At 40.9% G+C, this 25,882-nt stretch overlaps 1 protein-coding gene across 1 annotated transcript in view; it reads left to right on the top strand.

Annotated features, from left to right (window-relative positions):
* The first annotated feature begins 254 nt into the window (after positions 1-254).
* The window catches only part of GUCY2F (guanylate cyclase 2F, retinal), a 101,838-nt gene continuing 76,210 nt past the window's right edge, over positions 255-25,882 (top strand). The window contains exons 1-3 of the mRNA XM_026014924.2: positions 255-984; positions 10,302-10,603; positions 24,366-24,720. Of these exons, the coding sequence (XP_025870709.1) occupies positions 255-984; positions 10,302-10,603; positions 24,366-24,720 (1,387 nt within the window). The remainder of the gene's footprint in view (positions 985-10,301; positions 10,604-24,365; positions 24,721-25,882) is intronic.

Raw genomic sequence — 25,882 nt, 5'->3', positions numbered from 1 at the left:
ATTGAGATGAGGAGTCCACCCAGGCAGTATGTGAAGAAGAGGAGTCTGGGTCAGGGTAGGGGAAAAAGATTTTCAGTTTGGGTATTGCCATTCTTTTGCCATTCTTTGATAAGCAGTCTTTCCAGAAGCTTCAAGAATAATGCAAGTAATGAATTTTTCCCTCTGGCAGGCATTTGGAAACACCACTGTCCATCTCAGTAAAGCAGACTAACCTTCCAACATTTCTTCGCTAGCTTACTAGAAGCAGGAGGGCTATGTTTTTGGGATCCTGGCCTTTTTCTCACCTTATGCTCTGGCTTGCGGCTCCCAGAAGACAGCGAAGACCCCGTGGCCTTGCAGCCTGCAAGTTCCTGCAGTTCCTGTACCTCCTGGCCCTCACGTCCATCCCTCAGCAGGTGTGGGCGCCCCCTTACAAGATAGGGGTTGTGGGCCCTTGGGCTTGTGATCCTTTGTTCTCAAAGGCTCTGCCTGAGGTCGCTGCTCGGTTAGCCATTGAGCGGGTCAACAGGGACCCATCATTTGACCCGGGTTACTCTTTCGAATATGTGATTCTCAATGAAGACTGCCAGACTGCCAGAGCCCTTGCCAGTTTCATTTCTCACCACCAGATGGCCTCAGGATTTATTGGCCCTGCCAATCCTGGCTACTGTGAGGCAGCCTCGCTCCTGGGAAACAGCTGGAACAAAGGGATTTTCTCTTGGGCTTGTGTGAATTACGAATTAGACAATAAAAACAGCTACCCGACCTTTTCTCGGACGCTCCCTTCTCCCATCCGTGTGCTGGTAACTGTCATGAAATATTTCCAGTGGGCACATGCTGGAGTCATTTCCTCAGATGAAGACATTTGGGTGCACACCGCCAACCAAGTTGCAAGTGCCCTTCAGAGCCGTGGCCTGCCTGTAGGGGTCGTCCTGACCACGGGACAAGACAGCCAGAGCATGCGGAAAGCTCTGCAACAGATTCGCCAGGCTGACAGAATTCGCAGTGAGTGCTTTCTCCCCGCTGAGGTTTAAATGTGGTTTCGGGAGGAAAAAAAAATAACGATCTCCAAAAGGTTTCCTACCCTTCCACCCTAGGAGAGCACCCCCCTCCCCAGGTTTTCATGCGTCTGCCCTCTTTCACTCCCACTCAGGCTCGAAGACCATCTGGCTTCAAGAGAGCCTATTTTATGAACGAAATACAAGTACAAAGAACTTGGCAGTTAAGATGCCCTTGGATTTCAGTGCCTACACGCAGCATCAAGAGCAACTGTAGCCACGCACCCTTCTCGCCTGTAGGACCCCAGTAGTTTCAGATCAGCCAAAGCGGGGTTCTCTTCTGGCTCCCTTTTGGTCCGTTCTTGTCACCTGCTTCATCACATTTCACTTGGAACCTGTCTTCTCTGGACTCCAAAATATACATCCCTTCTGCCCTCTTACCCCCGCCCCCAAAATAGGGCTTATCTCTTTGCAACACACAGCTAGCTGATTCAGAGGGCCCTAGCTGATCGATAAAAGCATAGTAAAATGTGGAGAATGCCCAGATTTTTACCTCTCCCTTCCCATGAGAAGGTTGATGCTCAAAGGTGATTCTTGCAGAGGCAATGGACAGAGCGTGAAGCAAAGGACTGACCCCGCAAAGCTTCCACCACCAGAGCTAGCTGGGTAGGTTTGGGGGAAGAGGAGCCCGTCCTGGTCCTCTTGAATCAGATGTCTCTTACTCACTCTTACAGCAAGTCCTCGTGGCACAGTTTTGATATTTTCTATTCCAGTGTTTTAAATCTCCACTTTACGTTTTTTTTTTTTTTCTCGAAAGTGGCAGAGATTTGTGGAACACTGTTCATTTCCCCTTTGCACCACTTGAGACTGGCCAGCTCAGAAACTACTCCTCAAATTGATTACTGCTAGGATTAGTCCTGGTCCCAGTCATTTCCTTAACATAACAATGGGTTTGTTAGAGAATGGTCCCGTTTAGCCTGGCCTGTAAACAGAAACCCATTTTAAGTTTCAAAGGTCACCAGTATTGGACCTTCATTATGATCCTTATGGGAAGATGAGGACAAGAAGGTTTCATTCCCAGAACTACAGTAGTCTGCTTCCAGCTCCAGTCTACAAGATCCTATAATGTTAAGCAATCAGTGGGGCTCTGATTACTTCATAATAGAGCTTGATACTTTCAAAGCAGAGCACATAATTATTTTTAAAGATATAAAACCATTTCCAGGGAGGAGTCATGCCAGAAACAGGCTAACAGATTTAATATCGTAATTTTATAATATGTCACAAATCTTCATGAAGCCCCATGTCTCCTGCGAGCTTACAGTTCAGTTAGTGTTTCCCATCCCACCCATTCTAAATAGTATACTCTTTGAAATGACAGCTTGGCCTCTACCATGAAATGTTAAATAAATCCAGGCTCTGAAGCACTTTGGACATCAGACTGAGTGAAGTTAGGACTGAGTGCTTGCCACACACAAGTCGTCCGAGTCAGAGAGGTATCAGATGTACATATCATTGACCCACTATTCAAGATTCATTCCTTTGGGTCGATGGTTCTCACTCTGATGGCATACTAGAAGTACTTGGACACTTTTTCAAAATGACCGGTGCCAGGATGCCACCTGTGGAGACTCTGGTGGTCTGCAGTGAGGCCCCAGCAGAGATCTTTCAAATAGCTTTCCAGGTGCCTATAAAAATGTAGCCAGGGTTAGGAACCCCTGCTTTAAGTTAATGAAAATGCAAATCAATGGTCCTGACTTTAGGTTGCCAGTCATTTCTGTCTTAATATAACTTGGTTTAATCAGATTGTCTTCTTTAGAACACTATGCACCGAAAAAAAAAAAAAAAGAACACTATGCACCGGCACATTAAAGGAATGGGAGTTTTAAGATTGGAGAAGGAAAAGCCTAGAGAGGAAGGTCTGTGGTTATTGAGGAGAGGCAGACTCTGGGTAGGAAATGAAGTAGGGACTCAGGGCGATAAAAGGGAACGAGGACAAGGCTCTGCACTGCAGGATTTTGCCTCTGGTTTCCGACAAAACATAGGCAGACTCAGATGAGGCATGCTGGGACCTCATTGTCAGGAGACAGAATGGGGCTGGGGCTGGGGAGCAGGGAAACTGAGCCATCAGTTGGGATGTGGCCTCAGTATGACCTCTGCCAGTGTGGCGTAGCCAAAGATGTGTGGGACTTGGATCTGGTACAGCCAGCTGTTGGCACCTGAGGGCTCACTGAAGCAGTGGGTAGGGTGTGACAGTGGGAGTTGTGGAATGGGGTTGAGTCAAAGTAAGCTAGTGAGAGCAGTGTCTCAGCCAGTGCAAGCATGAGAGGCAGGATTCAGAGCATGAACATAAACAGACTATCAGGACTCGAACTGAGTGGCCTGGGGGTAAGGGGCACATTTTTTATCCCATCAAGCAAGTGGGAGATCTGGTGAGAAACAGAGCCAGAGGCCAGTGAGTAGGAACTGAGGCAATAGGGCGGTAAGGAAGGTTAACAACACACCAAGCACAGCACATACCAGATCAAATCTCTGATTTTCTAGCCCCTCTTCTCTGGGTGGATGGAGACTGCTCAAGTATTCCTGGCTGTTATCTCTCTTGATTAAAAGGCACTAAGCTTTTTGTGTGAGCTCAGCCCAGCCCAGCCTCTTCCCTATTCCGCTGGCTGTGAGGCTACTTCTTACACTGTGGGTCCCTGGCCGAACCTTCAGAGAAGGACTCTTGGTAATGTACAAAATATGGTGGAAATGGATTCCTTCCTTCAGAAAGGCCCAGAAATATCTGGCAGTAATAAAAAAAAAAAAAGTTGAAAGATTGGTCAGCAATATCTGGCAGTAATAAAAAAAAAATAGTTGAAAGATTGGTTTTGTCCAGCCTGCTCACAATAACAGTGGTCCCAGCCCCAGGTGGTGGTGGTAGTGAGGAGTAGATGTTAGGATGAAAGGGAGAGGAGGTTTATCTACTTCTGGTTGGTGGGTCGCTTGTCCTTTCTGTAAATTTAGATTTCCAATGAAGAAGCATCACTGGCACCTCACTGGAGTCCGAAGAAACGTCTCTCTCAGAATCACGTCTAAATTGTTCTTACAGGATACTGAGGCGGTGATAACATGTAGTAGTAAAGATGATAATAATAATAACAATAATAATAGCTGTGGGCTCTTTGGAGGGGAAACAGCAGGGGTGTTACTAGATGCTGCCATAGAGACAATGAGAGCAACCATAATACCACTTTACATGTGAACAGCTCTCTACAGTTTACAAAGTATTTGCATATAGATAATCTCATTTAATCCAGGATTACCCAAAAGATAGGTATTTCCTTTCAAGTTGTACAACACCTGTGAGTCTCACATAACAAGGACGTAGGTGTAGGCCTTTATTAATGACAGACAATGGAGTAAATGAAGTCCCAAAGAAGGGGGGGTTTCAGCCTTTCTTGTTCATTTTCCTTGAAGCTTCAGAAGCAATTACCAATAATCTTTGTTTCTGACAAAGTCAAATAATATAGATAGTAATCGAAGACAAAGGTCCTCAATTTACAGTTGTGCTTATAGAGGTTGTGGCTGGCCCAAGGGGATCAAGCTGAGTGGGCATGAGGGCCAAAATCCGGTTCATTCTTTACGTAGACCATTAGCCCTGATGGAGATTTGGATCCCCTGGCATAAAAGAGCACTCACTCACCAGGCGGAGCACCTGTGGGGTTGCAATGACCCAGAAGAGTTTTGTTTTTGTTTTTGTTTTTTGCTTAATCTCACAAAGGCTAGAAGGAGGCCTCACTAAAAAGCTCTTTGGGGAACTTTTCAAATGGCTATTTCAAGCCCTCCACTCCTCTCCTCACCTTTTTGCCTATCAATGCTTGGCTGATTTGTGAAAACTTTTCCATTTGGGTTTACCAGGCTGTTGAGCCATGGGGACGCCTTTAAATCCTTTCAAATTGGGAATGCTTCATTACAATATGATATTTAGTAAATAGGACACAGAATGGTCTTCGTTTGTTCGAAATTAAAAAGCTTATTACGATGTTATTGCTGGGGATCTGGCTAGCCTCTTCCCATCTATTGGAGATTATTATACATAAAAAAGACCAAAACAAACAAACAAACAAACAAACAAACAAACCCAGCAACATTGGTAGTAATAGCTAATATTTGCTGAGAGTGTATTGTGTCCTAGTCATTTTGCAAGGGCTTTGTATAGACCATCTCATTCCATTCTTGCAATATCCCTGTATTATTATCTAACACACTTTATCGGGCAGCCCCGGTGGCGCAGCAGTTTAGTGCCGCCTGCAGCCCAGGGCGTGATCCTGGAGACCCTGGATCCAGTCCCACATCAGGCTCCCTGCATGGAGCCTGTTTCTCCCTCTGCCTGTGTCTCTGCCTCTCTCTCTCTCTCTGCATCTCTATGAATAAATAAATAAAATCTTTAAAAAAATAACACACTTTATGGATGAGACTATAGAAACCAAAAGAGGTTAAAGAGCTTGCCTAATGTCACACAGCTAGTGAATGGGAAAGTCAGGCTATATGCTCCGGTTGGTCTAAACAATGCCTCTCAAACTTTGGGGCTTGTTAAAACACAGGTTGTGGGGTTCCTTCTGCAGAGTTTCTCCTTCAGGGAGGAAGGCTGGGGAAGAGTCCCAGAATTTGCATTTTTAACCAGTTCACAGTGGTGCTGATGCTGCTGGTCTAGGCATCATTCTTTGAGAACCACTGGGTCAAGTGAAAGACTTATACTCTACTGCCTCCTGCCTACCTGAGATATGTCCTTAAAGCATACTCACTTAAGATCGTGTGTGCCATGTAGGTGTATAATTCAGCTCTTCCATTTTTTTCTTAATTGTTGGGCCCACTGATGAAATTCTTTTAAGCACCTGGAGGTAGCTGGTGATGGCCTTCTTTTCCTACAGTAGTAACAACAATGACATACTACTATGGCTAAGAGCCTTTGTGTCGATAGGGAATTTGGTATAGAATTTGGTAGAGATAAGTATAAGTCGATGTAAATGGTCAAAGATAACCCACTTTCATGAATGGGTTCAATGGGTAATGATAAAATTATTGAAGACCCTGCACAAGAAGAAATCTCTAAAGAGGCTTCCAGCATCTAGACTTCCAGCATTTAAGAGGCTTTCTCTGTATAGCAGTTTTAAAAAGTCAAAGAAAATATATGTTGCAAGGTGTGGCGAAATATTAAAAACTTATCTCAAGATGGGCAGCAATGTGAAGGCAATAAATGCACTCGTAGTACCAGTCTTATTGGGTATGAGAAAACACAATCTGATGTAGGTGGAATGGCCATTAAATGAAACGTGTGTCTGACATCGTACTGAGCTACTTGCACCGGTTCAACACAGGTGGCAGGTAAGGCAGTGGTGGTCTCTGGACTTAAAGCCAAAAATGTGTGTTGGGGGACAGAGGATATCCTCAGCTGATAAAAACAGTCACACATCACCTCGGTGCAGTGTTCTTACATTGTGCTTTGAAGGCCTCCTGTACCGAATCACACACTGTAGGGCAGAGCTGGGAAACATGCAGATTCCAGAGTCTCCCACCCTCTTCCTATGCATTCATTTTATAGACTGCCTAGAAGAAAGCTGACAGGAAGAGGGTCTGGATGTACTTCTTTCACAGTATGGCCAGATGGCTGAATCCTGGGGGAATGTGAGACTTGGGATAAATCACAGAGCATGCCACCCCCTCCCTCTGGCCCATGTACCTTCCCCCCTCTCTCAACATTTGTTAAAACATAATATGTTAAAATAAATTTCAGTGATAGGAGATGGCACAAAAGGGTTAAAATGAAGATAAAGAACAGTAGAATGTGGGGTGAGGGGGGTTTTGTTTTTATGGACTGGGAGCAATACTGTGGGCTCTTAGTATGAATGTGACTCCTAAGGACTTAGATGTGAGACTGGGCTCAGTTTCCTCCACTAAGGATTCTATAGACAGTAATCTGCAAGAAAGAAAAAAATAAACTTTGCCTTCTAAGAGACACAATTCCTCTATCTCAAGGAACTATCAGACAGACTATTTCAATATAAGAAGGGAAAGAGTTGAGCAACTTAGTAATAGACTTCTTGTGGAGGTTCATGATGTTTTTAGCTGCTGGTGTTGAAGGTGAAAGAGAAGCTCCTGGACAGCCTGCCCTAGTGGGTACCACAGTATGAAGACATAGCTGCTGGATATCTTGAGTGGGCTTCAGGAAGCTCAGAAAAAATGCTAGTATCATATTGTGGTGAGATGGGATCTCAGGAGGATGTATCTCCTGATCCTTGTTTTGGCTAGAGAGTGGCTGACTATTAACAATCAGGATGGAAACTTACAAATTAGTATTCTTCAATGATCACCCAATGACCCAGGCCTTGTCCACTAATCCTTTCCTGACAACAACTTACAGGTAAAAATCCCATTTTAATGAATGTAATTTTGAGATAATAAAGCTATTTAGTAAAATCATCATGTAGAACAGATGCATCCACAAATCTCTGTTCACAAAGCATTCAATCTATTAAATTAAGATACTGTTATTTGAATTCAGCATATCTGCTTCCTACTTTAGTCATGTTCAATGGTGAGGTCTTGCCATGCAAAAAATGAGGGAGCCTGTGATCAGACCCTCTCAAGGCTTACATTTGCTCATCTATCAAATAATAGAGGAATGAAAGGAACTAGTAGGTCTCACAGAGTCTTTTCAGTGTGAACATTCTGACTCTTTGTCTAAAATATCCTTAGTATGGGCCAAGGAGAGAAAAATTACAAGGCAAGATTAAGGTTGAGGGCAAGGTCTTGAGCATAGTTAATGACACTAAGCATTAAGGAAAATATGGTAGAATTTACCTGCTCAGTAAATATTGCTTCAACTTTTTCCTTCATACTAATAATCCAAATATGCCCATGCTTCACATCTCAAGGAACCCACAAAAGATACCCAAGTGTACAACCAGACATTCATTTAAACAATGTTCATTGGGTTCATAATATGTACCAGGATCCAGAGATAAATAAGACACAGTACTTGACTCGTCATTGGGTACAAGCTGATGCCAGGAAAGGGGTACAATGTGATAATAATTGTTTAATAGCCGGCTTGTCAGGGGAACATACCCCTGATTTGTAACGTTTGCTGATTTTCATGGAGTGATTTCCATAATCACTCCCACCATACCCAATTTCAAGCTATAAGTCTGACACTGACTACCGCACATAAATCCCTGAAAATTTAACTCCAGGCTCTTGTGAACTAGCACCAGCCAGCTCCAGCACACTTCTGAGGAAGTGTGACCTTATGAGTGGTGGCTCTCTCCAGCTGAGGGCAATTCTTAGAGAGGTGTTAGCTATCCTCTCCTAACACCAGCTGCAGCCCCCCCTCCCCCCCACACACACCAGCAACTAGGAGAATGACTGCTTCCGTCGTCAAATGTACATCTGGGTGGTACACCATGGCTCCCACTACACATAATGTATGTTAAAGTATTTGCGGTATTTCAACCAACATAAAGCACTTAATTCCATTTAACATATTCCATCTAATGAAATAATTTTAATATTCTTTGAAAGATAGTAAATACAATTTTATCTCTGTTGGGTAATCTTGGTCAAGTCAACTAATCTCTGTTTTTGTCAAAGAAAGATACCAATATGGACTTATTTGCTAAGGATCCTGGTGGACAAACTGACCAACTAACGGAAACACCACACATAACTCATTTCTCTCCCTCAATGGATCTGTTACTGGACTAATTTGCCCAAACCAATTCACGTTTAATAGTGTAACCAAATTTAGGGAGTTCGATGTCTTTGGTTCTTATTTTTCCTTCTGAATCCAGCTCTTGCCTTGTCAAACCTCTCTGGCACTCCATTTCCCCATTATATAATGTGTAATTATGCACAAAGGAGACTGAATTCCTCCTGTGGCTCATAAACTAGCTCCAAAGATATCCTACAGTATCTAAAGGAAGATTTAAGGATCAGAATACAGGCAAAACCTTTTGGGTCGATTATATTGAAGGCACTAATGGTTATTTGAAAACTCATATTATGCTGTATTTGTGTGTGTTTAATTTAAATCATCTTGATAACTTGCTAGTTACTCCTTAAAAAACTGAAAGGTGTCAGCTCTAGGTCAAAGGGGATAGTTTCTGGGAGTATTTATCCAGTGTCAAAAGGTTTTTGAAAATGAAGAAATATGTAAATGCCAAAGACCAGTCACTGAACGTAGTTAAGCGTACTCAGTTCCTGAGATTAAAGGTTCCCTGTAAGCACATATAATTAATATTTACCAATAGCAATAAGACCTTTGCCTTTCTTCAAGGAGCTCAGAATACTTGCCAGGCATTATCTAATTAAACTATTCAATGTACCTGTGAAATGCTTTGGAATCTACATTTGAAAGATGTGGGCACTGAAGCACAAGTGGGTTTAAACTAAACTCATTTAGCATGCCAAGGGGGAAATTGGATAGAAGACTTTCAGTCTCATGATCTTGCTGTCATTCTTCAACCGTGGCCTCCTCTAATCCACTCTATTCTAGCATATCCTTGCCAAACAACATAGTTTCATAAGTCTAGGAAGAATTAAATAGAATGCAAAGTAATTCCAATTATAGAGAAGTTAGATTTTTAGAAGTTGATCATATCACCCACAGTATCATTAGTATTTAGAGGTGAATGTGAGCTAGTATCATTCATTGTCTATAATGGCCATGGTAAGGGTGGGCACAGTTGTGCAAAATTTATTGGGATGTATGTTTGCTGAGCTGGACAATAAATAGCAATGGTGAGAATGTCTCCCATCTTCTCCCTCTAGCCTTTTTATTCTTAGGTATAAGAATAGCTACTATTTTTTGAGTGCTGTGTGCTAACCCCATTATACGAATTGCTCCTTCAATCATCACTACCACCCCACAAAGTATATATTTATGATCTCCATTTTATAAACGAGGCAGAGAGAGGTAAAGTGATTTACCTAAGGGTATACAGCTAACAATAACTAGTGATGCTAATATATAAACCTGAATCTTCCAATCCCAAAGCCTCTTCATTATGCTACCTCCCATTTGCTAAATTTTTTCTTGCTGCTGTCTAGTATTAGGCTCGGCAGGTTGTAGACATGTCTGTTTTGTCCTTATGCCTAATCCAGAGTCCCTGAACATCCCTCAACCTTAGCTCGGGGCTTCAATATCTTGATCATCTCAGAGGAATAAGATAAAAATAATTTACCAATTGGTTATGACACATTTATTTATTTCTCCCAATCTGTGGTTTTTGGAATTCTATTTTACTAACATATACTACCATAACCTCCCTGCTTTGTTGGTTTCAGTAATCATCATGTGTATGCATTCGGCCTTGATTGGGGGAGAGACTCAGACGCATCTCTTGGAATGGGCTCATGATCTGAAAATGACTGATGGAACCTATGTCTTTGTTCCTTATGATGCCCTGCTCTACAGTTTACCTTATAAGCATACCCCCTACCAGGTCCTGAGGAACAACCCAAAGCTCCGTGAAGCCTATGATGCTGTGTTGACCATTACAGTGGAGTCACAAGAAAAGACCTTCTATCAAGCTTATACTGAGGCAGCAGATAGACATGAAATTCCTGAGAAGCTGGAGTTAGATCAAGTAAGTGAAGATTTACAAGTTACCATAAATGGAGACCCTCAAAAATCAGGAAGGTCAATATTGTTCCTATGAAGAGCCTCTATTCCATAGGCAACCCAATCAAGAGCAGACAGCCACACACAAATTAAAAACACCTTTTGTTTGCAGGAAACATTTATAAAACAAAGACACATTGTTGAAGAATTTTTTTTTACTGTCAAGCCACCTACAATGACAGCATGTAGCCATGAAGGATAAATAAAATATATTTAAGAACAGAGAAACAAAGCTTTTATATATAGTAGTGCTGTTCAAAGGGGCTAGAGAAAAGAAGTCTTATTGCTGACCCAAGTTCACCTAGTTTGAATAGTTCTAAATCTCTTCAAAATAAAAGAAAGCTGGTGTTATGAGACTATATTAACTTTATTATTGATGATAGCAGTATTAGAGAATGCGGCTTCTGTTTGTTGGCATTTGAGCTTCCCAATGCTGAAACTGAGGATCACCCAGACTTCTCCACCTAGTCAACAGCGTTGCAGGATGACCATATTCTGGCACCATGAGGGCATGCCTTCTGTAAAATATACAGCCTGGAGGAGCATAGGGGAGTATGTGTTTCCTGTAGGTAGCTGGCTCCCAAGAAAGAGAAGTTAGGAGGGGCTGGGCTACACAGGCTTAGTTTTCCTTCCAAATTAACCTGTCAGGTTAAGTCACTCCTTCTTTGTGGGAAGGAATCAGTAAGGGGGTGAAGAGAGGTCAGGGTGTTTTTTTGTTTTTTTTTTGTTTGTTTTTTGTTTTGTTTTGTTTTTGTTTTTTGCTAGTAGAGCTATCTCTGTATGAAAGGAATCATTTGGAATGGGGAAGAATTCCTCCATCCCAATATGCAAGATATGCTATTTACATGTGTTTAAGTGGAATATATGTATAAACATATTTCAGATTCAAATCACAGACACTTAAGGACTGGAGGAAGATAAAGGAGTGGGGAGGGGAAGAAAGCAGAGAAAGGAATGGAGAGCAAAGACAAAAAGAGGAAACATACAAAGAAGACAAGGGATATGGGAGGAAGGCGGGGAGGCCAAAGATAACAGTTAAATTTGAAAAAATACAGAGGGGATTTTTATAAGTTGGAGGCCAGATATAGAAGAAGGCAGTGATTTTTAGAAGTATTTATTTTAACATGCAAGTAGGAGTAAAAGTTCTAGCATTTGCTAGCTACTGTATCAGTTATGATGCTTCTGGCTGCGAGTTCAACACACAATGGCCCAAATAATTTTTTTTTCAAAATTTGAAGGTATGGGAGCTCGAGGGTCAGTTAATTTATCAGCTCAATGATGTTATCAATGAACCAGGTTCAACTCATCTTTCCACTTTACAAGCCATTGCATGCTATCTTATTATCATGATTTGGTTGGTCTTATGGTCCTATGATGGCTGCCACAGTCCCACGATAGCTGCCACAGTTCCATCACATATTATAGGTGGAACTGTCTCCAGATAAAAATAGGGAATGTCCTTTTCTTGTGCTTTTAAAGAGTGAGGAAATCTTTTCCAAAAGCTCCTCAAGCAGACTTCTCTCCACACTTTCCTGATCACATTCATGTCTCCTATGTATACCTAAATCAGTAATTTAGAAAGAGGAACAAGACCATCACGATTGACCCTATGGCTGCTGGAAAAATATGAACAGAATTGAGATTATGTTAGCAGGGAAGAAGGCTGTCAGGCAGGCATCTGATTGTATCTAACACTCACATTTTCTACGATATTCTCCTTTATATCCACCCTTTAATGTCTTTATCCTATAGACTTCTCCCTCTGAACAAATGATTCATATAAAACTTTAGTTTAAATATTGATAACAAAGATTTTGCTGATTCTTGTTCTGATAAAATAGTGATTAGTAGAGATATTCACAGTGCTGACTTTGAATTTTATTGCTACTGAGATATTTATAATAAATCTTTCCTTTAGGAGACACACACATGTTTAAAAACAAATGATCAGTTTGGTCAAGAATTGGAAAAATCCCTTAAATTTCTAAGAATGGTTGCTCAAAGCAGTTGCTTGGTGTATTTATAGGCAAGCATAGAGATGGTGAATTTTTGTACTTTTTAGCCAATGTTATGGCACCACATACATACACACTGAGTCTTTTTACTTTAATCACGAAACTGAGGGAAGGAAAAAGGGGTGTGTGTGTGTGTGTTGTACATACATATATATGAACAGATATATTGATACAAAAAACTCAGACCTTCTACTCTTAATATTTGATCCAATCTCTTTGTGCTTGTGGAAAACATAAGGTAATTAAGGCAAGAAAAAAAAAAGACACCATTATCTTGGTTGCTAGGCAGCCTGTACTCTGCTTTAGACAAGAAAATAGACCTAAAACAAAGAATCTAGATCTTATAAAACAGCTTGTTTGGATGCATTTCCACCCCCACTTCGCAGTTGCCTAAGGTATACCTTCATAACCAAAGATTGAGAGAACGATGAGACAATTATCCTCACATTTCTGATAAACAAAACCTCCTTTTTCCTAAATTATTATTTTTTTAATTAATTTTTATTGGTGTTCAATTTACCAACATACAGAAAAACACCCAGTGCTCATCCCGTCAAGTGTCCCCCTCACTGCCCATCACCCATTCCCCTCCAACACCCGCCCTCCTCCCCTTCCACCACCCCTAGTTCGTTTCCCCGAGTTAGGAGTCTTTATGTTCTGTCTCCCTTCCTGATATTTCCCAACATTTCTTTTCCCTTCCTTTATATTCCCTTTCACTATTATTCATATTCCCCAAATGAATGAGAACATACACTGTCCTTCTCCGATTGACTTATTTCACTCAGCATAATACCCTCCAGTTCCATCCACGTTGAAGCAAATGGTGGGTATTTGTCGTTTCTAATTGCTGAGTAATATTCCATTGTATATACATAAACCACATCTTCTTTATCCATTCATCTTTCGATGGACACCGAGGCTCCTTCCACAGTTTGGCTATTGTGGCCATTGCTGATAGAAACATCGGGGTGCAGGTGTCCCGACGTTTCATTGCATCTGAATCTTTGGGGTAAATCCCCAACAGTGCAATTGCTGGGTCGTAGGGCAGGTCTATTTTTAACTCTTTGAGGAACCTCCACACAGTTTTCCAGAGTGGCTGCACCAGTTCACATTCCCACCAATCCTAAATTATTTTGCTACAATTTTGAAGGCAGCTGTTATAGCAGAATGAGCATATGATAAGGAGTTAGACACACTTGGGTTTAAATCCCAGGTTCCCACTTACTAGCTATGTGTCCTTTATGAGTCTCAGTTTTCTCATCTGTAAAATGGGTTAGTGATCAACATCTTCTAGGATTATTGCAAAGACTGAACAAAGTCACATATGTAAAGTAACTAGCAGAATGTCTGGCTCACAGCTCCCTCTCTTCCCACTTTTTCTTCCATTGGGCCAGAATGACCATATACTTATCATCTTAGTTAAAATCTCCTTTCAGCTCCCTATTCTTGAAATTTTGATTACTGGCAGAAAATCTCTCAATAGTTTCAGCTATCAAGATTATTTTGCTTTCAGAATTCCAAATGGTATTCTCTTAGATCCAATTATGTAGTGCATTGTTTGCTTGTCCCTGGGCTCCTGTTGTTTTTCCCCTATTCAGTCAACAGATCAACAATTATTTACTGAGCACCTGCCATGTGCCATACATTATATTGAACTCCAGATAAAACAGTAAACAAGACATGTTTCTTGTCAGTGGTGTGTTGGAGCCAGTTTACAAAAGCTGATTGTGTGCATCTTTTCCCAATTCTGTGTTTAGTGGCATCATATTGGTAGCTAGAAATCAGGCATTGGGAGTGTTTACACCACAGAAATTGGTAAATGATACAAGGAAGAGCTATTTTCCTTCTCATAGAGTTAAATATTTACTAGTGCATCGCTTGTTCCTGATCTTATTGGGTGTAAATTTTTGTGAGTGAGACAGTTAGTAAATGAATAAACAAATGAATGAAAAACATGGCTGTATTTCTCTCTTGCTCAATAACTTCCAGTGGAGTTGAAATTTCTACAGATAGGCTATATTGCCGATAGCAGTGGCTTGCAATCTCTTTTAATTTATGCCTTTACTTCTTTAAAAAGTAAAACCAGACTGTCAAAGTGATACAAGCACGTAGTTTTAAAAGTTAAGAAGTGCTAAAAAGTTTGCATCAACAACAAAACAGTCCCTAGGCTTCCCTCCTACCTTTCATCAGAAGCAACCACTTTCTTGACCTTTTAGCTCTTTATTCTGGCATTTACCTCTGGGTTTCTAAATACTGTACTGCTACTTGTCTGTCTGTCTCTCTCTCTCTCTCTCTGGTATCTCTTGATTAATTAATTTTATTTATTTTTTTATTGAGAGAGAGAGAAAATGGGGAGGGGCAGAGTGAGAAGGAGAGAAAATCTTTTTTTGTTTTTTGTTTTTTTTAAGGATTATTTGAGAGAGAGAGAGAGAAAGAGAAGGCGAGAGGGGGGCCAGAAGGAGAGGGAGAGAAGGTCTTAAGGAGACTCTGTGCTGAGCATGGTGCCTGATGCTTAGTTTGATCTCAGGACCCTGAGATCAGGGCTTGAGCCGAGAGTCGGATGCTTAACCAACTGCACCACACAGGCACCCCATGGAGAGAGAATCTTTAGCAGACTCCATGCCCAGTGTGGAGCCCAACTTGAGGATCAGTTTCACGACCCTGAGATCATGACCTGAGCCAGAACCAAGAGTCAGACGCTTAATGGACTGAGCCACCCAGGTGCCCTTTGATTAATCAATTTAGATATTATTTTTTGACTTTCTAATTATAGTTGAGGATCTTTAGCTCTTATATCCTTCCTTATATTCCTTCAAAGCTTCCTTATAGGTATGTCACAATTTTTAGTTAAATTCATATTTTATTTTTAATATTATACCTATCTAAATATCATTGATTGCTGATCCACATAGTATACTGTGGTAACAAATCATTCTACATGTAACATTTGATTTTTACTGGGATTAATAATTGCTTTGTTTTTAAATTTGTTTACCTTAATTTGAATTTCGAAGTCTTTCCACATTGATAGAGCTATAGAATTTTCACAGAACAATTTTATATATGCTAAAAACCCCTTATCAATTTCATTTGTTTTTTCTGAGGCTTTCCACCCACCTGTTCCAATATAAATTTATTGTTCTCTAAAGCTTCTGCAAAACTGTTATGATAAGATCTCCCTAATATCCTGGAAGGTCTCTTTCTCTTTTTTCTCTGTGCTGAATCCATTATTCCATGAATCTTGTGACTTTTTTTTTGTCTACTCTTGTTTTGGTGGAGCACATTCTTTAGTGAGAAAGATACATGGAAGGTAAAGTTTTGAAATTTTGTATGTCTGAAAGTCATTATTCTATCTTCATGATTGATTGTTTGAGCATATAAATCTAGGTTAAAAAATCATTTTCTCTTGGGCACCTGGCTGTCTCAGTCAGAGGAGCATGCAACTCTGGATCTCAGTGTTGTGAGTTTGAGCCCCACATTGGGTATAGAGATTACTTAAAATCAATCAATAAAATAAAATAAAATCATTTTCCCTTAGCACTTTGAAGACATGGCATTCTGTCCTCTTATTTCCATTGTTGTCATTGACAACTCCAATGCCATTGCTATTCCTGAATCTTTGATGCAACCTCTTTACACTCTGCCCCTCCCCATCTCCCCCAGAAGCTTTTTAAAATTTATTTTTTAATAATTTTTAAAAAGATTTTATTTATTTACTCGTGAGACACACACACACACACACACACACACACAGAAAGAGAGAGGCAGAGACACAGGCAGAGGGAGAAGCAGGCTGCCTGCAGGGAGCCTGATGTGGGACTCGATCCTGAGACTCCAGGATCATGTCCTGGAATGGTGCTAAACTACTGAGCCACCCAGGGATCCCCTCCTCCAGAAGCTTTTAAGACTATCTTGTTATTCCTGATGTTAGGAAATTTCATGATGATGTTTGGTCCTTGCCATATATTATGCAGGATCTATTATGGGGCCTTTCAATCTCATTCCATCTGGGAAATGTTTGAATATTATTTATTTGATAATTTCCTCATCAGTACTGTCTTTGATCTCTCTAGAAATACTATTACTTGTTTATAGGATTATCTGGGTTGATTTTTTTAACTTATTCATGAGAAACAGAGAGAGACAGAGACATAGGCAGAGGGAGAAACAGGCTTCCTGCAGGGAGCCCAGTGTGGGACTTGATCTGGAGACCCCAGGATCACACCCTGAGCCAAAGGCAGATGCTCAACCGCTGAGCCACCCAGGTGCCCCTAGGTTGATTTTGTCTAATTATTTATCTTGTATCATTCATGTCTTTGTTATAAGTTACTCTTCCTAAAAGAGTTTCTCAATTTTGCATTCTCATTTACCGATTTTTAATTTTTTTTCTATCACATTATTAATTTTCAAGAGTTGGTTTTTGTGGTTTGACAATTCTTTTTTTTTTTTAAGGGATTTATTTATTTATTCATGAGAGACACAGAGAGAGAGGCAGAGACGTAGGCAGAGGGAGAAGCAGGCTCCCCACAGAAAGCCTGATGCAGGACTTGATCCCAAGACCCCAGGATCACCACCTGAGCCAAAGGCAGATGCTCAACTACTGAGCCCCCCAGGTGCCCTCCTGGTTTGACAATTTTGTTTTAATGGTATCCTGCTTTTGTTTTGTAAATATAGTTTTTTCTCTTATTTCTCAGAAAATATTTATTGTACTTTCTTTTTTTTTTTAATTGTACTTTCTTTGAAGTATTTTTCTGCTGTCTGTGTTTTTCTCCGTTTCTAATTTTCATGCTACTTTGTTTTGGTCTTTCTACTTCATTTTAGAAGCTTTCTCTCGTTATCCTGGTTGCCCGTATTTAAGAGTGAAGGTCTACGAGACAGATTTGAAGGTGTATGTACATTGTGTGTTTGTTGAACAATGAGTTTCAGCATAGGGAAATTGGCTGGCCAGCTGGAGTTTTTTGGTCAACATCTGTAGATCTTGCTTCTTGGGCTACACTTTCTTCAAGGAAGAAAGCTCCCATCTCCTTGGGAATCATAATCCTGGCTGTCACTATTCCAAAAATCTTGTTGGGGGAAGGAGACTGGGACTCTCATTGTTAAGTGTAAAGACTTTAACTTCATCACTCTTTTTTGTGGCATGCCTAACTTTTTTACCTTCTTTGAATTAGGTGTCCCAGCTCTGAATTGATTTAACCTGTTCCCAGCAGGGATCTGACTCTTCTCAATAGAGGTGGGGATGGCGGATGTCTAACTACTCCTTACAGAGACATTCAAAGAGCTGTTCCTTCTTTAAAGTTCTGCCTTACTCCTGCTTCTTCTATAGTACTTGGTGCCTTTAATTCCTGAGCCTTTCTGGAATTCTCAAGGGGGAAATCTACTTGTTGCTCACCAACATTCCTCTCTTCAGGTACTTGGGTTTAGTCGCTCCCCCCCATTCTGCTAAATCAGTTACCACCTTCCATCTTATTCTGTGAGTCAGAGTTACAGACATCCTCTATTACTAACAAATATGGAGGGTTGGTGTTTCTGTTCCTTGTTCTCCTTGTTTGGGAGTGATATTTGAGAGGAGGAGGAGAGTGAAGAAAAAAATTTGGATCTCACTATCCTCAATCAGGAAGCCATGAAGGAAAAAAGAGGTTACAGAAAAAGTTATTGGTGAGTCTAGCACAGTCAGTTAATTAATTTAGCAGTATTTATTAGGCTCAAATATATCACGGTAGTTAAGAGCATGGGCTTTGAAGGCAGAGTGCTGTACATTTACTTAAGCTCTCTGTATCTTCATTTCATTATTTTAAGTTGGGAATAATAATAAGACCTATCTCATAGAATTATTGTGGGATTAGATAAGTTAGTATTCATAAAGAGCTTGCCTGGCACTTAATAACCCATTAATACATGTTTATGATTAGTCGTATTAATGTTCTTTTTATTATTACTATGGGCTATGCACTCTGCAGGTTATATCATGGAGAACAAAATAGAAATAAAGTCTTTCCCTCAATTAAGGCAAAAGTTTTACCATTTCAGGGTGCTAAGAACACTGAGTCTAAAATTGGGACTTTTAAGGGCTGGCTCAGTCAGTGGAGTGTGCAACTCTTGATCTTGGAGTTGTGAGTTCAGGCCCAACCTTGAGTGTAGAGATTACTTACAAATAAAAAATCTTAAAATAAAATAAAATACAACTGAGTGAAATAAGTCAATCGGAGGACAATCATCATATGGCTTCACTCATTCAGGGAATATAAGAAATAGTGAAAGGAGTTACAAGGGAAAGGAGAGAAAATGAGTGGGAAAAATTAGAGAGGGTGATAAAACATGAGAGACTCCTAAGTCTGGGAAACTAACAAAGAGGAGGCAGGCTGGGGGATGGGGTAACTGGGTGACGGGCACTGAGGAGGGCACTTGATGGGATAAGCACTGGGTGTTATACTATATGTTGGAAAATCGAACTTCAATAAAAAATATATTTTAAAAATTGGGATTTTTACCTATTGCTCACAAATTCAAGACTGGGACAAGGTACTTGACCACTCTGCTTCCAAGGATGGTATTACTAGACTTCTGTGTTTCTCTTCTGAAGTACGAACAATAGCAGCTCTCAGGTATCCAGTGCTTACTCTGTACCAGGTAATTAACATAAATGGTCTCATCATATCCTCAGATCAAGCCTACAAATCAGGCATTATTATCTCTACTCTATGGATGATGAAACTGAGGCTCGAGATAAGTTTTCCAAGGTAATACAGCTGGCAAGTGGCAGATTCCAACACTAATTTGCTACCAGAACCTGACCATTTAACCACGCATTAGGCTTTATTTTTTTTAAAGACGTTATTTGTTTACTCATAAGAGGCACAGAGAGAGAGGCAGAGACACAAGCGGAGAGAGAGAAGCAAGCTCCATGCAGGGAGCCCTATCGGAACTCGATCCCAGAACTCCGGGATTAAGCCCTGGGCAGAAGGCAGGCGCTCAACCCCTAAGCCACCCAGGTGTCCCCACACATTAGCCTTTTAAAAAATTACACCGTGTCCCATGTCCAATGCTTTATTCAAAGTAATATTCCTAAGTGACTAACACTTTTATTTGAATGGGCTTTTAGATTGTTTTCCTCTAACATAGGAGGTGCTAGGGCATTATGAGGGCCCATGAAAAGAGAACAATAAATCAGAATGGGGAGATTGGGGAGTGGGAAGCCAGGGAAAATTTCCTGATTTAGTCTCAGGATGATTGGGCAAGGATTATCACTTTGTGACTTTAAATTTTGACATCTGAAATAGATTCTGAAATAAAGCTTTAGTGCCTGCATCCCTTACTTTTGTTGTCTTCCCCATGCTTATTTTCACTGAAATTCTATTGGCTACAAATGCATATTGCTGGAACACACATTTGGAATAATTTTTCCAAATGTAGCCTTACTTGCCTAAGCAAAGGAAATCCTCTGGATTTCTCAGCAAGCTCAGGGAAGACCTGAAGCTCCTGTAGTCATTGCTTTCTGTTACCTTAAATATGGGCGCCTGGCAGGGGGATAGTAGGCTGCAGGGGATGTGGTTAGTACTGAAGCATTCCAGGATAGGGTCCAGCAGACACTTGTCAGGAAAGGTTGACTGCAGCTTACAGTGGCTACAAATGTCTTTGTACATCATTCTATTAAGAAATAAAGGAATCCTTCCATAAAAATAAAGGTATTGTGTTTATGAGTATCATATCAAACAGGTTGGATAATGGCCGCCTCTTGGCTAAGTCCAAGGTTTGAGATCATGTATAATTGGAAGTAGTACCTTTAACAACAGGAATTTGATTACCATTTGGTTTCTCTATCCCTGCACGTGCCTGCCTTTTTGTTTAAAAGAGATGTTACCATCTTGTCCTTCAAATGCTGCTTTCCAACCCGAGTATGTTTCCATGTATGTTTCTAAGGGCAAAACGCTGTGGAAGTCAGTTTTTGTGTCTTTCAAGCACAGTAAATCTGAACTGATGATAGTCAACTTAACAACAGCATGAACCATTAAATTGAACAAATTTGAAAATCGCTGCTCCTGGCCCAGACCTTGTTTTCTTGGATACCAAGCTCCACGAAGCCTAGGGTAGAGCTAGCTAAAGTCTCTGAATAACAAACAATCAATTGTCATTCATTTATTCATAATTCATTCAATCAGGTTCAGGTCTATACAGCAGGCAAAACTAATAGATTTGTGAGTCGGTTCACCAATCTGGGCTGTGATGTCAACAAGGTCAGCGCCTGAGGGAAATTCCTGCCAGTCCCTTTTTGCTTCTTTGGAGCTATAGCCAGAAGCTGGGACAAAGGTGGTGGAGAGGGCTTTCTTCCCTTGCTCCACCTTCTACCTCTTCATTCTCTCATTATTTGCAGTATCTGCAGCTGGAGACCTCTTGTGACCAATGCTAACAGAGTGTGTCTTTGACTTATGGGCAGCAGCAATTTCTACTGCCAAAGAGCACAGTGGGTGAAACAGCAACACAGACAAGCTGGAGCACAAATCCAAGCCCTCACAGCGAGAGCGGGCCATTCATTGTGACAGTTCTTTTGCAACCCAATGTTATCCTATAGCTATGCTCCTTCCTTTAGCTTTAGGTCATTCTACTATATTTTTGTGGCTATGTGCGTGTGAACATGCACGCCCATTTGTGCACATGCGCACATGTGGTGTGTGCGTGTGTGTGTGCGCGTGATGTGTGGTGGAGGATAGAGAATCCTGAAAAACAGGCTTCAGGTTTCAGTAGTCTTGGAAAGTTGCTGTCAGCACTAACAGGAGTCAATCCAAGAACATAAAGGGCAGCATAGCCTGGCCAGCTGAAAATCCTGTGAGACGGGTCAACTCTGAGGTGAGGGTGTCATTTTTAATAGCTTCAATTTTAACTTTTGGCTGTAGGTAGATGTAGTCTCTTTCCCAGAAGGCTCTGTGCCTTTCAAAACAGCATACTAGCATTTTCTCTGCTTTCAGGGGCTTGCTGCCCTGTGTTTTGTTTTTTTTTAACTAATTTGTTTTACTAGTATTGATTTTATACTCCACCTTCCAGCCTTAACTTATTGTCATAACCTATGAAAGCCCCAGAAAACAGGCAAGCTCTTGCAGAAATCCTGAAGACAATTAAATGGAGCATCTGAGAATGTCAAAAGGGAGAGTTAATGAAAGTCCCTTAAGAGAACCTCAGTGTGTGCTGGGCAACTAAGTGTGGATGCCTAGGTGGCAGCACATGCCATCTGTTCGCCATGCCTGTTTCTATGGTGCATGTTAAGGCAGGGTGGTGGAGAGAGATCACTGAACAAATGCTCAGGGGACTGACGTGTTGCTTTCTGCCCTGCTCTTAGCTAACTCTGTTATCCGGGGCAAGGTTTTTGGCCTGAACAATTGGAAGCATGGAGCAACTCTAAACAAAAATGGGGGAAGAATCATTACAGATGAAGCAGGAAGATTTGAGGAGAAAACCAGGAGCTCGATTTGGGGTACATTGAAATTTAACATCCATGTAGAGATATCAGAGTAGGTAGTTGACTTATGAGTCTAGAATTTAGGAAACAGGTCTGTGCTGGAGGTATACATCTGAGATTGATGGCATAGATGTGGTACTTAAAACCATGAGACCAGAAGAGGTCCCCAATGGAGTGAGTGTTAATAGAAAAGAGGGCTAAGGATTGAGCTGTTTAATGCTCTCATGTTAAAAGATCAGAGATATGAAAAAAAAACTCATATACAGTCCGAACTGAAATGTCTGCAAGCTAAATTTGGTTCCTGAACTAGACCAAGTGTTGGGAGATTTCACAGGGGTTTACACCTAAAGAAGACCGCAGGTAACACCTACTTCAATAAAAAAAAGCTTAAAAAATTTAAAAAATTTAAAAAAGCTAAACTAAGAAACAAAAAACCTGGGTTCTAGTCCTGATTGTATGCCCAAGGGAGTGACCATGACAAATCACTTAACTACTCTGCATCTCCCTTTCCTGTTAAAAAGAAAGAGAAGTAGACCAGATGATCTCCAAGGTTTAGACCTTCGTGTTTCTAAACATTTTAGAGAGGAAGAAACTGAAGCCCAGAGAGAGGGACTAAGTGACTTGCCTAATATTCTGGCATTAGGAAGAGACCACAAGCCAGTGTGTCATCTTCTGTACTGTTGGTTTAAACCCTGTATGTATATTAGAATTACCTGGGGAGCTTTTAATAATACTGATTACTGGGTCCCAAACCTAAAGTATCTCATTTTGTTGGTCTGGGTTGGGTTTGGCATTTGTATTTTTTTAAAGATATTATTTAATTATTTGAGAGAGAGAGAGTGAGCAAAGAGAAAATAGGAATGGGGGGAGGGGAAGCAGATGGAGAGAGAGAAACAGGCTCCTCATGGAGCAGGGAGCCAGATGATGCACAGGCTGGATCCCAGGACTCTAGAAGCTCACCCTCCTGAGCTGAAGGCAGACGCTTAACTGACTGAGCCATCCAGGTGCCCTGGGCATTTGTATTTTTGACACTCCTTGGGTAGTTGAAAACCCTCTGCTCTACGTTAACCAGGCCTGGCAGTGTCTTGCTAACTGCTACTACACCTCTCTGCATCTTGACTTGTATTTCCAACATGAAAATGATTCACTCTATTTTATTTTTATTTATTTTTCTTTTTTTATTTTTTTTGATTCACTCTATTTTAAACTCTTTTATTCAGATGAAGGCTATTACAGGAAGATTGCTTTTTAGACCTCATGAAACCAAAGTAGCAAGTATCAACTTTCTTTGAAGCTCAGTAAAATGGTATGACTATAGTTTTCTTGAACTCCATCCCAGAAGTGAAATGTTATGGAAAACCATGAAGCCATGGTCCATGGGGGTGGGGGTGGTGGGGAGAAGGGAGGGATCATTCTCTCTTCCTCCCTACCTTTTTGGAAGAGATACAAGTTTGTTCCCAAACCAAATTTATTCGGTTAAGAAGCAGTGCATTAGGCTCAGTACTCCCATGCTGTTGCTTTTACTGTATTTATATAGCAGGCAGAGTCATGCTGTCCACCATAGAAGCCTTACTACTTTACAGTGGCTTCTCACCAAAGCTTTGTTGCTTTGGATACCAACAGGGTATAGGGTTTCTTAATTAAAACCCACATTCTCCATACATTACAATATTTGGCTCTGTATTTGGGTGTGTGTGTGGGGGGGGGAAATATGTGTTTCAAACTGTATTCTAGTGTTCACTTTCTCTGGGGAGCATGTGTCTAGGAGAAGAGCTATTTTAGACTAAGACAGGACACAGACATGGGCTGTGGAGACACATTATTTACAGTCTTAACACACACACCTACCATTCTAGTAGTGCCAGCAAAATGATTTTACCATGCATAATGCACCAGTAATTAACCTGGCAAATTTCCTTTGAGTGACTCTTGTCTATTCTATACTTGTTTTTTTAGCGCCCTTTATAACTCTAAATCATTTTCTTAGTTTAGGAGCATAAAAATATATTGTGTATTACTTGGTTAGCTCATAAAATTGTCATATTCGATACATTTAAAGATGTGAAGGCCTGGGGGAGAAAAACAGAAAAATTCAGAGGAGAAACCAAGCAAGTCCTCAGAAACAATTGTTTTTTTCCTCTGGGTCTTCATAGCTCTCCTCCACTCAGACGTGCAGCCTATAATAACGAACACAGGCTTAGAATACACTCTGAGATTGCTCTAGGGCAACTGGGGCTCAAGTTAATTGTAATTTTTAAAAATAGGTTTCACCATTGTTTGGAACCATCTACAATTCAATTTACTTTATCGCACAAGCCATGAATAATGCTCTGAAAGAAAATGGACCGGCTAGTGCTGCCAGCCTGGTTCAGCATTCCAGAAACATGCAGTTCTATGGATTCAACCAGTTGATAAGGACAGATTCAGATGGAAATGGAATTACAGAATATGTAATCCTGGACACCAACTGGAAAGAATGGGAACTCTATAGTACTTATACCGTGGACATGGAAACGGAGCTGCTACAGTTCAGAGGGACCCCCATTCACTTCCCTGGTGACAGGCCCCCTCGAGCAGATGCAAAATGCTGGTTTGCTGAAGGGAAGATCTGTCGAGGAGGTAAGAAATGGAAAAATCACTGGTGGTCAATTGGGCACAGCGTGGGTTACCAGGGAACCTCTTCAAGAGACGGCAGATTTTAACATTTGAACACTCATAGAATGAGTCATTTGTGTTCAGGGGAGATAAACATCTTGGCATTCCAGGTAGTTAATTTAAAATAACGAGGACAATGAGAGGTACTTTGCAGCTTTGGATAATCACAACTTAAAAGTTACCCCCACTCATTTTCAAAAGGATCTCCCTATGAAGAGGAAGAGAAAGAGGAAGACATGAGTCTTCTCCTTGGTCTGTTGTCAACTATGACCTGTGATCATTTTCCCTGCTAGAAAGATCACCTTCCCTTGATATATCCAAATCCTGCCAGTCAGGTCCACCCACAGAAATACCATTTCTCTATCCTCTCTTCTCTGAATTCCCGTTGAACTAAAAATCTGTACCTTACAGCTTAGCACAAAATTGCTTTTCAATTGTTTCTTGTGTATTGATTGTGTCTCCCCCTCCCAAACATACTGCTCCTTGGGGGCAGGGACCATAGCTAATAATTCTTATGCCCCCCACTCCCCACAACCAACACAGTCTGCATCCAATAAGTACTTGCAGTTTGATTGATTGATGGAACTCCTCTAGCTTGAGGAAGAGTGAAAACTCCATCAAATCTCTTGAGAGCCAGAGGGCAGGGGAACTTTGGAAGGATCCATATTATTCCAATGCGAGCATATACCACGTCCTTCTAACCAAATACATCTATTTGAAATGGACTTCAATTTCTAGTTTGCTTGACCGTGACATACCCAGGCTGCCTTTATATTAGGGTCCTCATATATTTCCTTCTGAAATCTTAGTAATCCTTCCAAATGTTTAGGTTTTCTAGAGGCCAATTTACATCTCAATGAAACCCTAATTATCAAAATCAAACTCACCCTTGAAGGACAAGTGCTGTGTTTTCCATCTATTATTTACGAGGTCTACGGGCTCCAGTGAAATTAAAAGGTCTTTTATTTTATGAAGGTGGCAGAATACTTACCCTTCACGGTGAGATAACATATTTATTCTCAAGAACTCTATTGCTATCCAACTTAAATTAAGGTTCTCAAAGTTTTTCATTCATGGACTTTTTCCTCCAAAGAAACACCCGGGTCAGCCTTAATTCGTGTGATTT

This window comes from Vulpes vulpes, chromosome X (assembly GCF_048418805.1).
Source record: "Vulpes vulpes isolate BD-2025 chromosome X, VulVul3, whole genome shotgun sequence".
NCBI classification, from domain to species: Eukaryota; Metazoa; Chordata; class Mammalia; order Carnivora; family Canidae; genus Vulpes; species Vulpes vulpes.
Note: the sequence above shows the minus strand (reverse complement) of the source record. Positions and strands in the feature narration are given on the sequence as shown.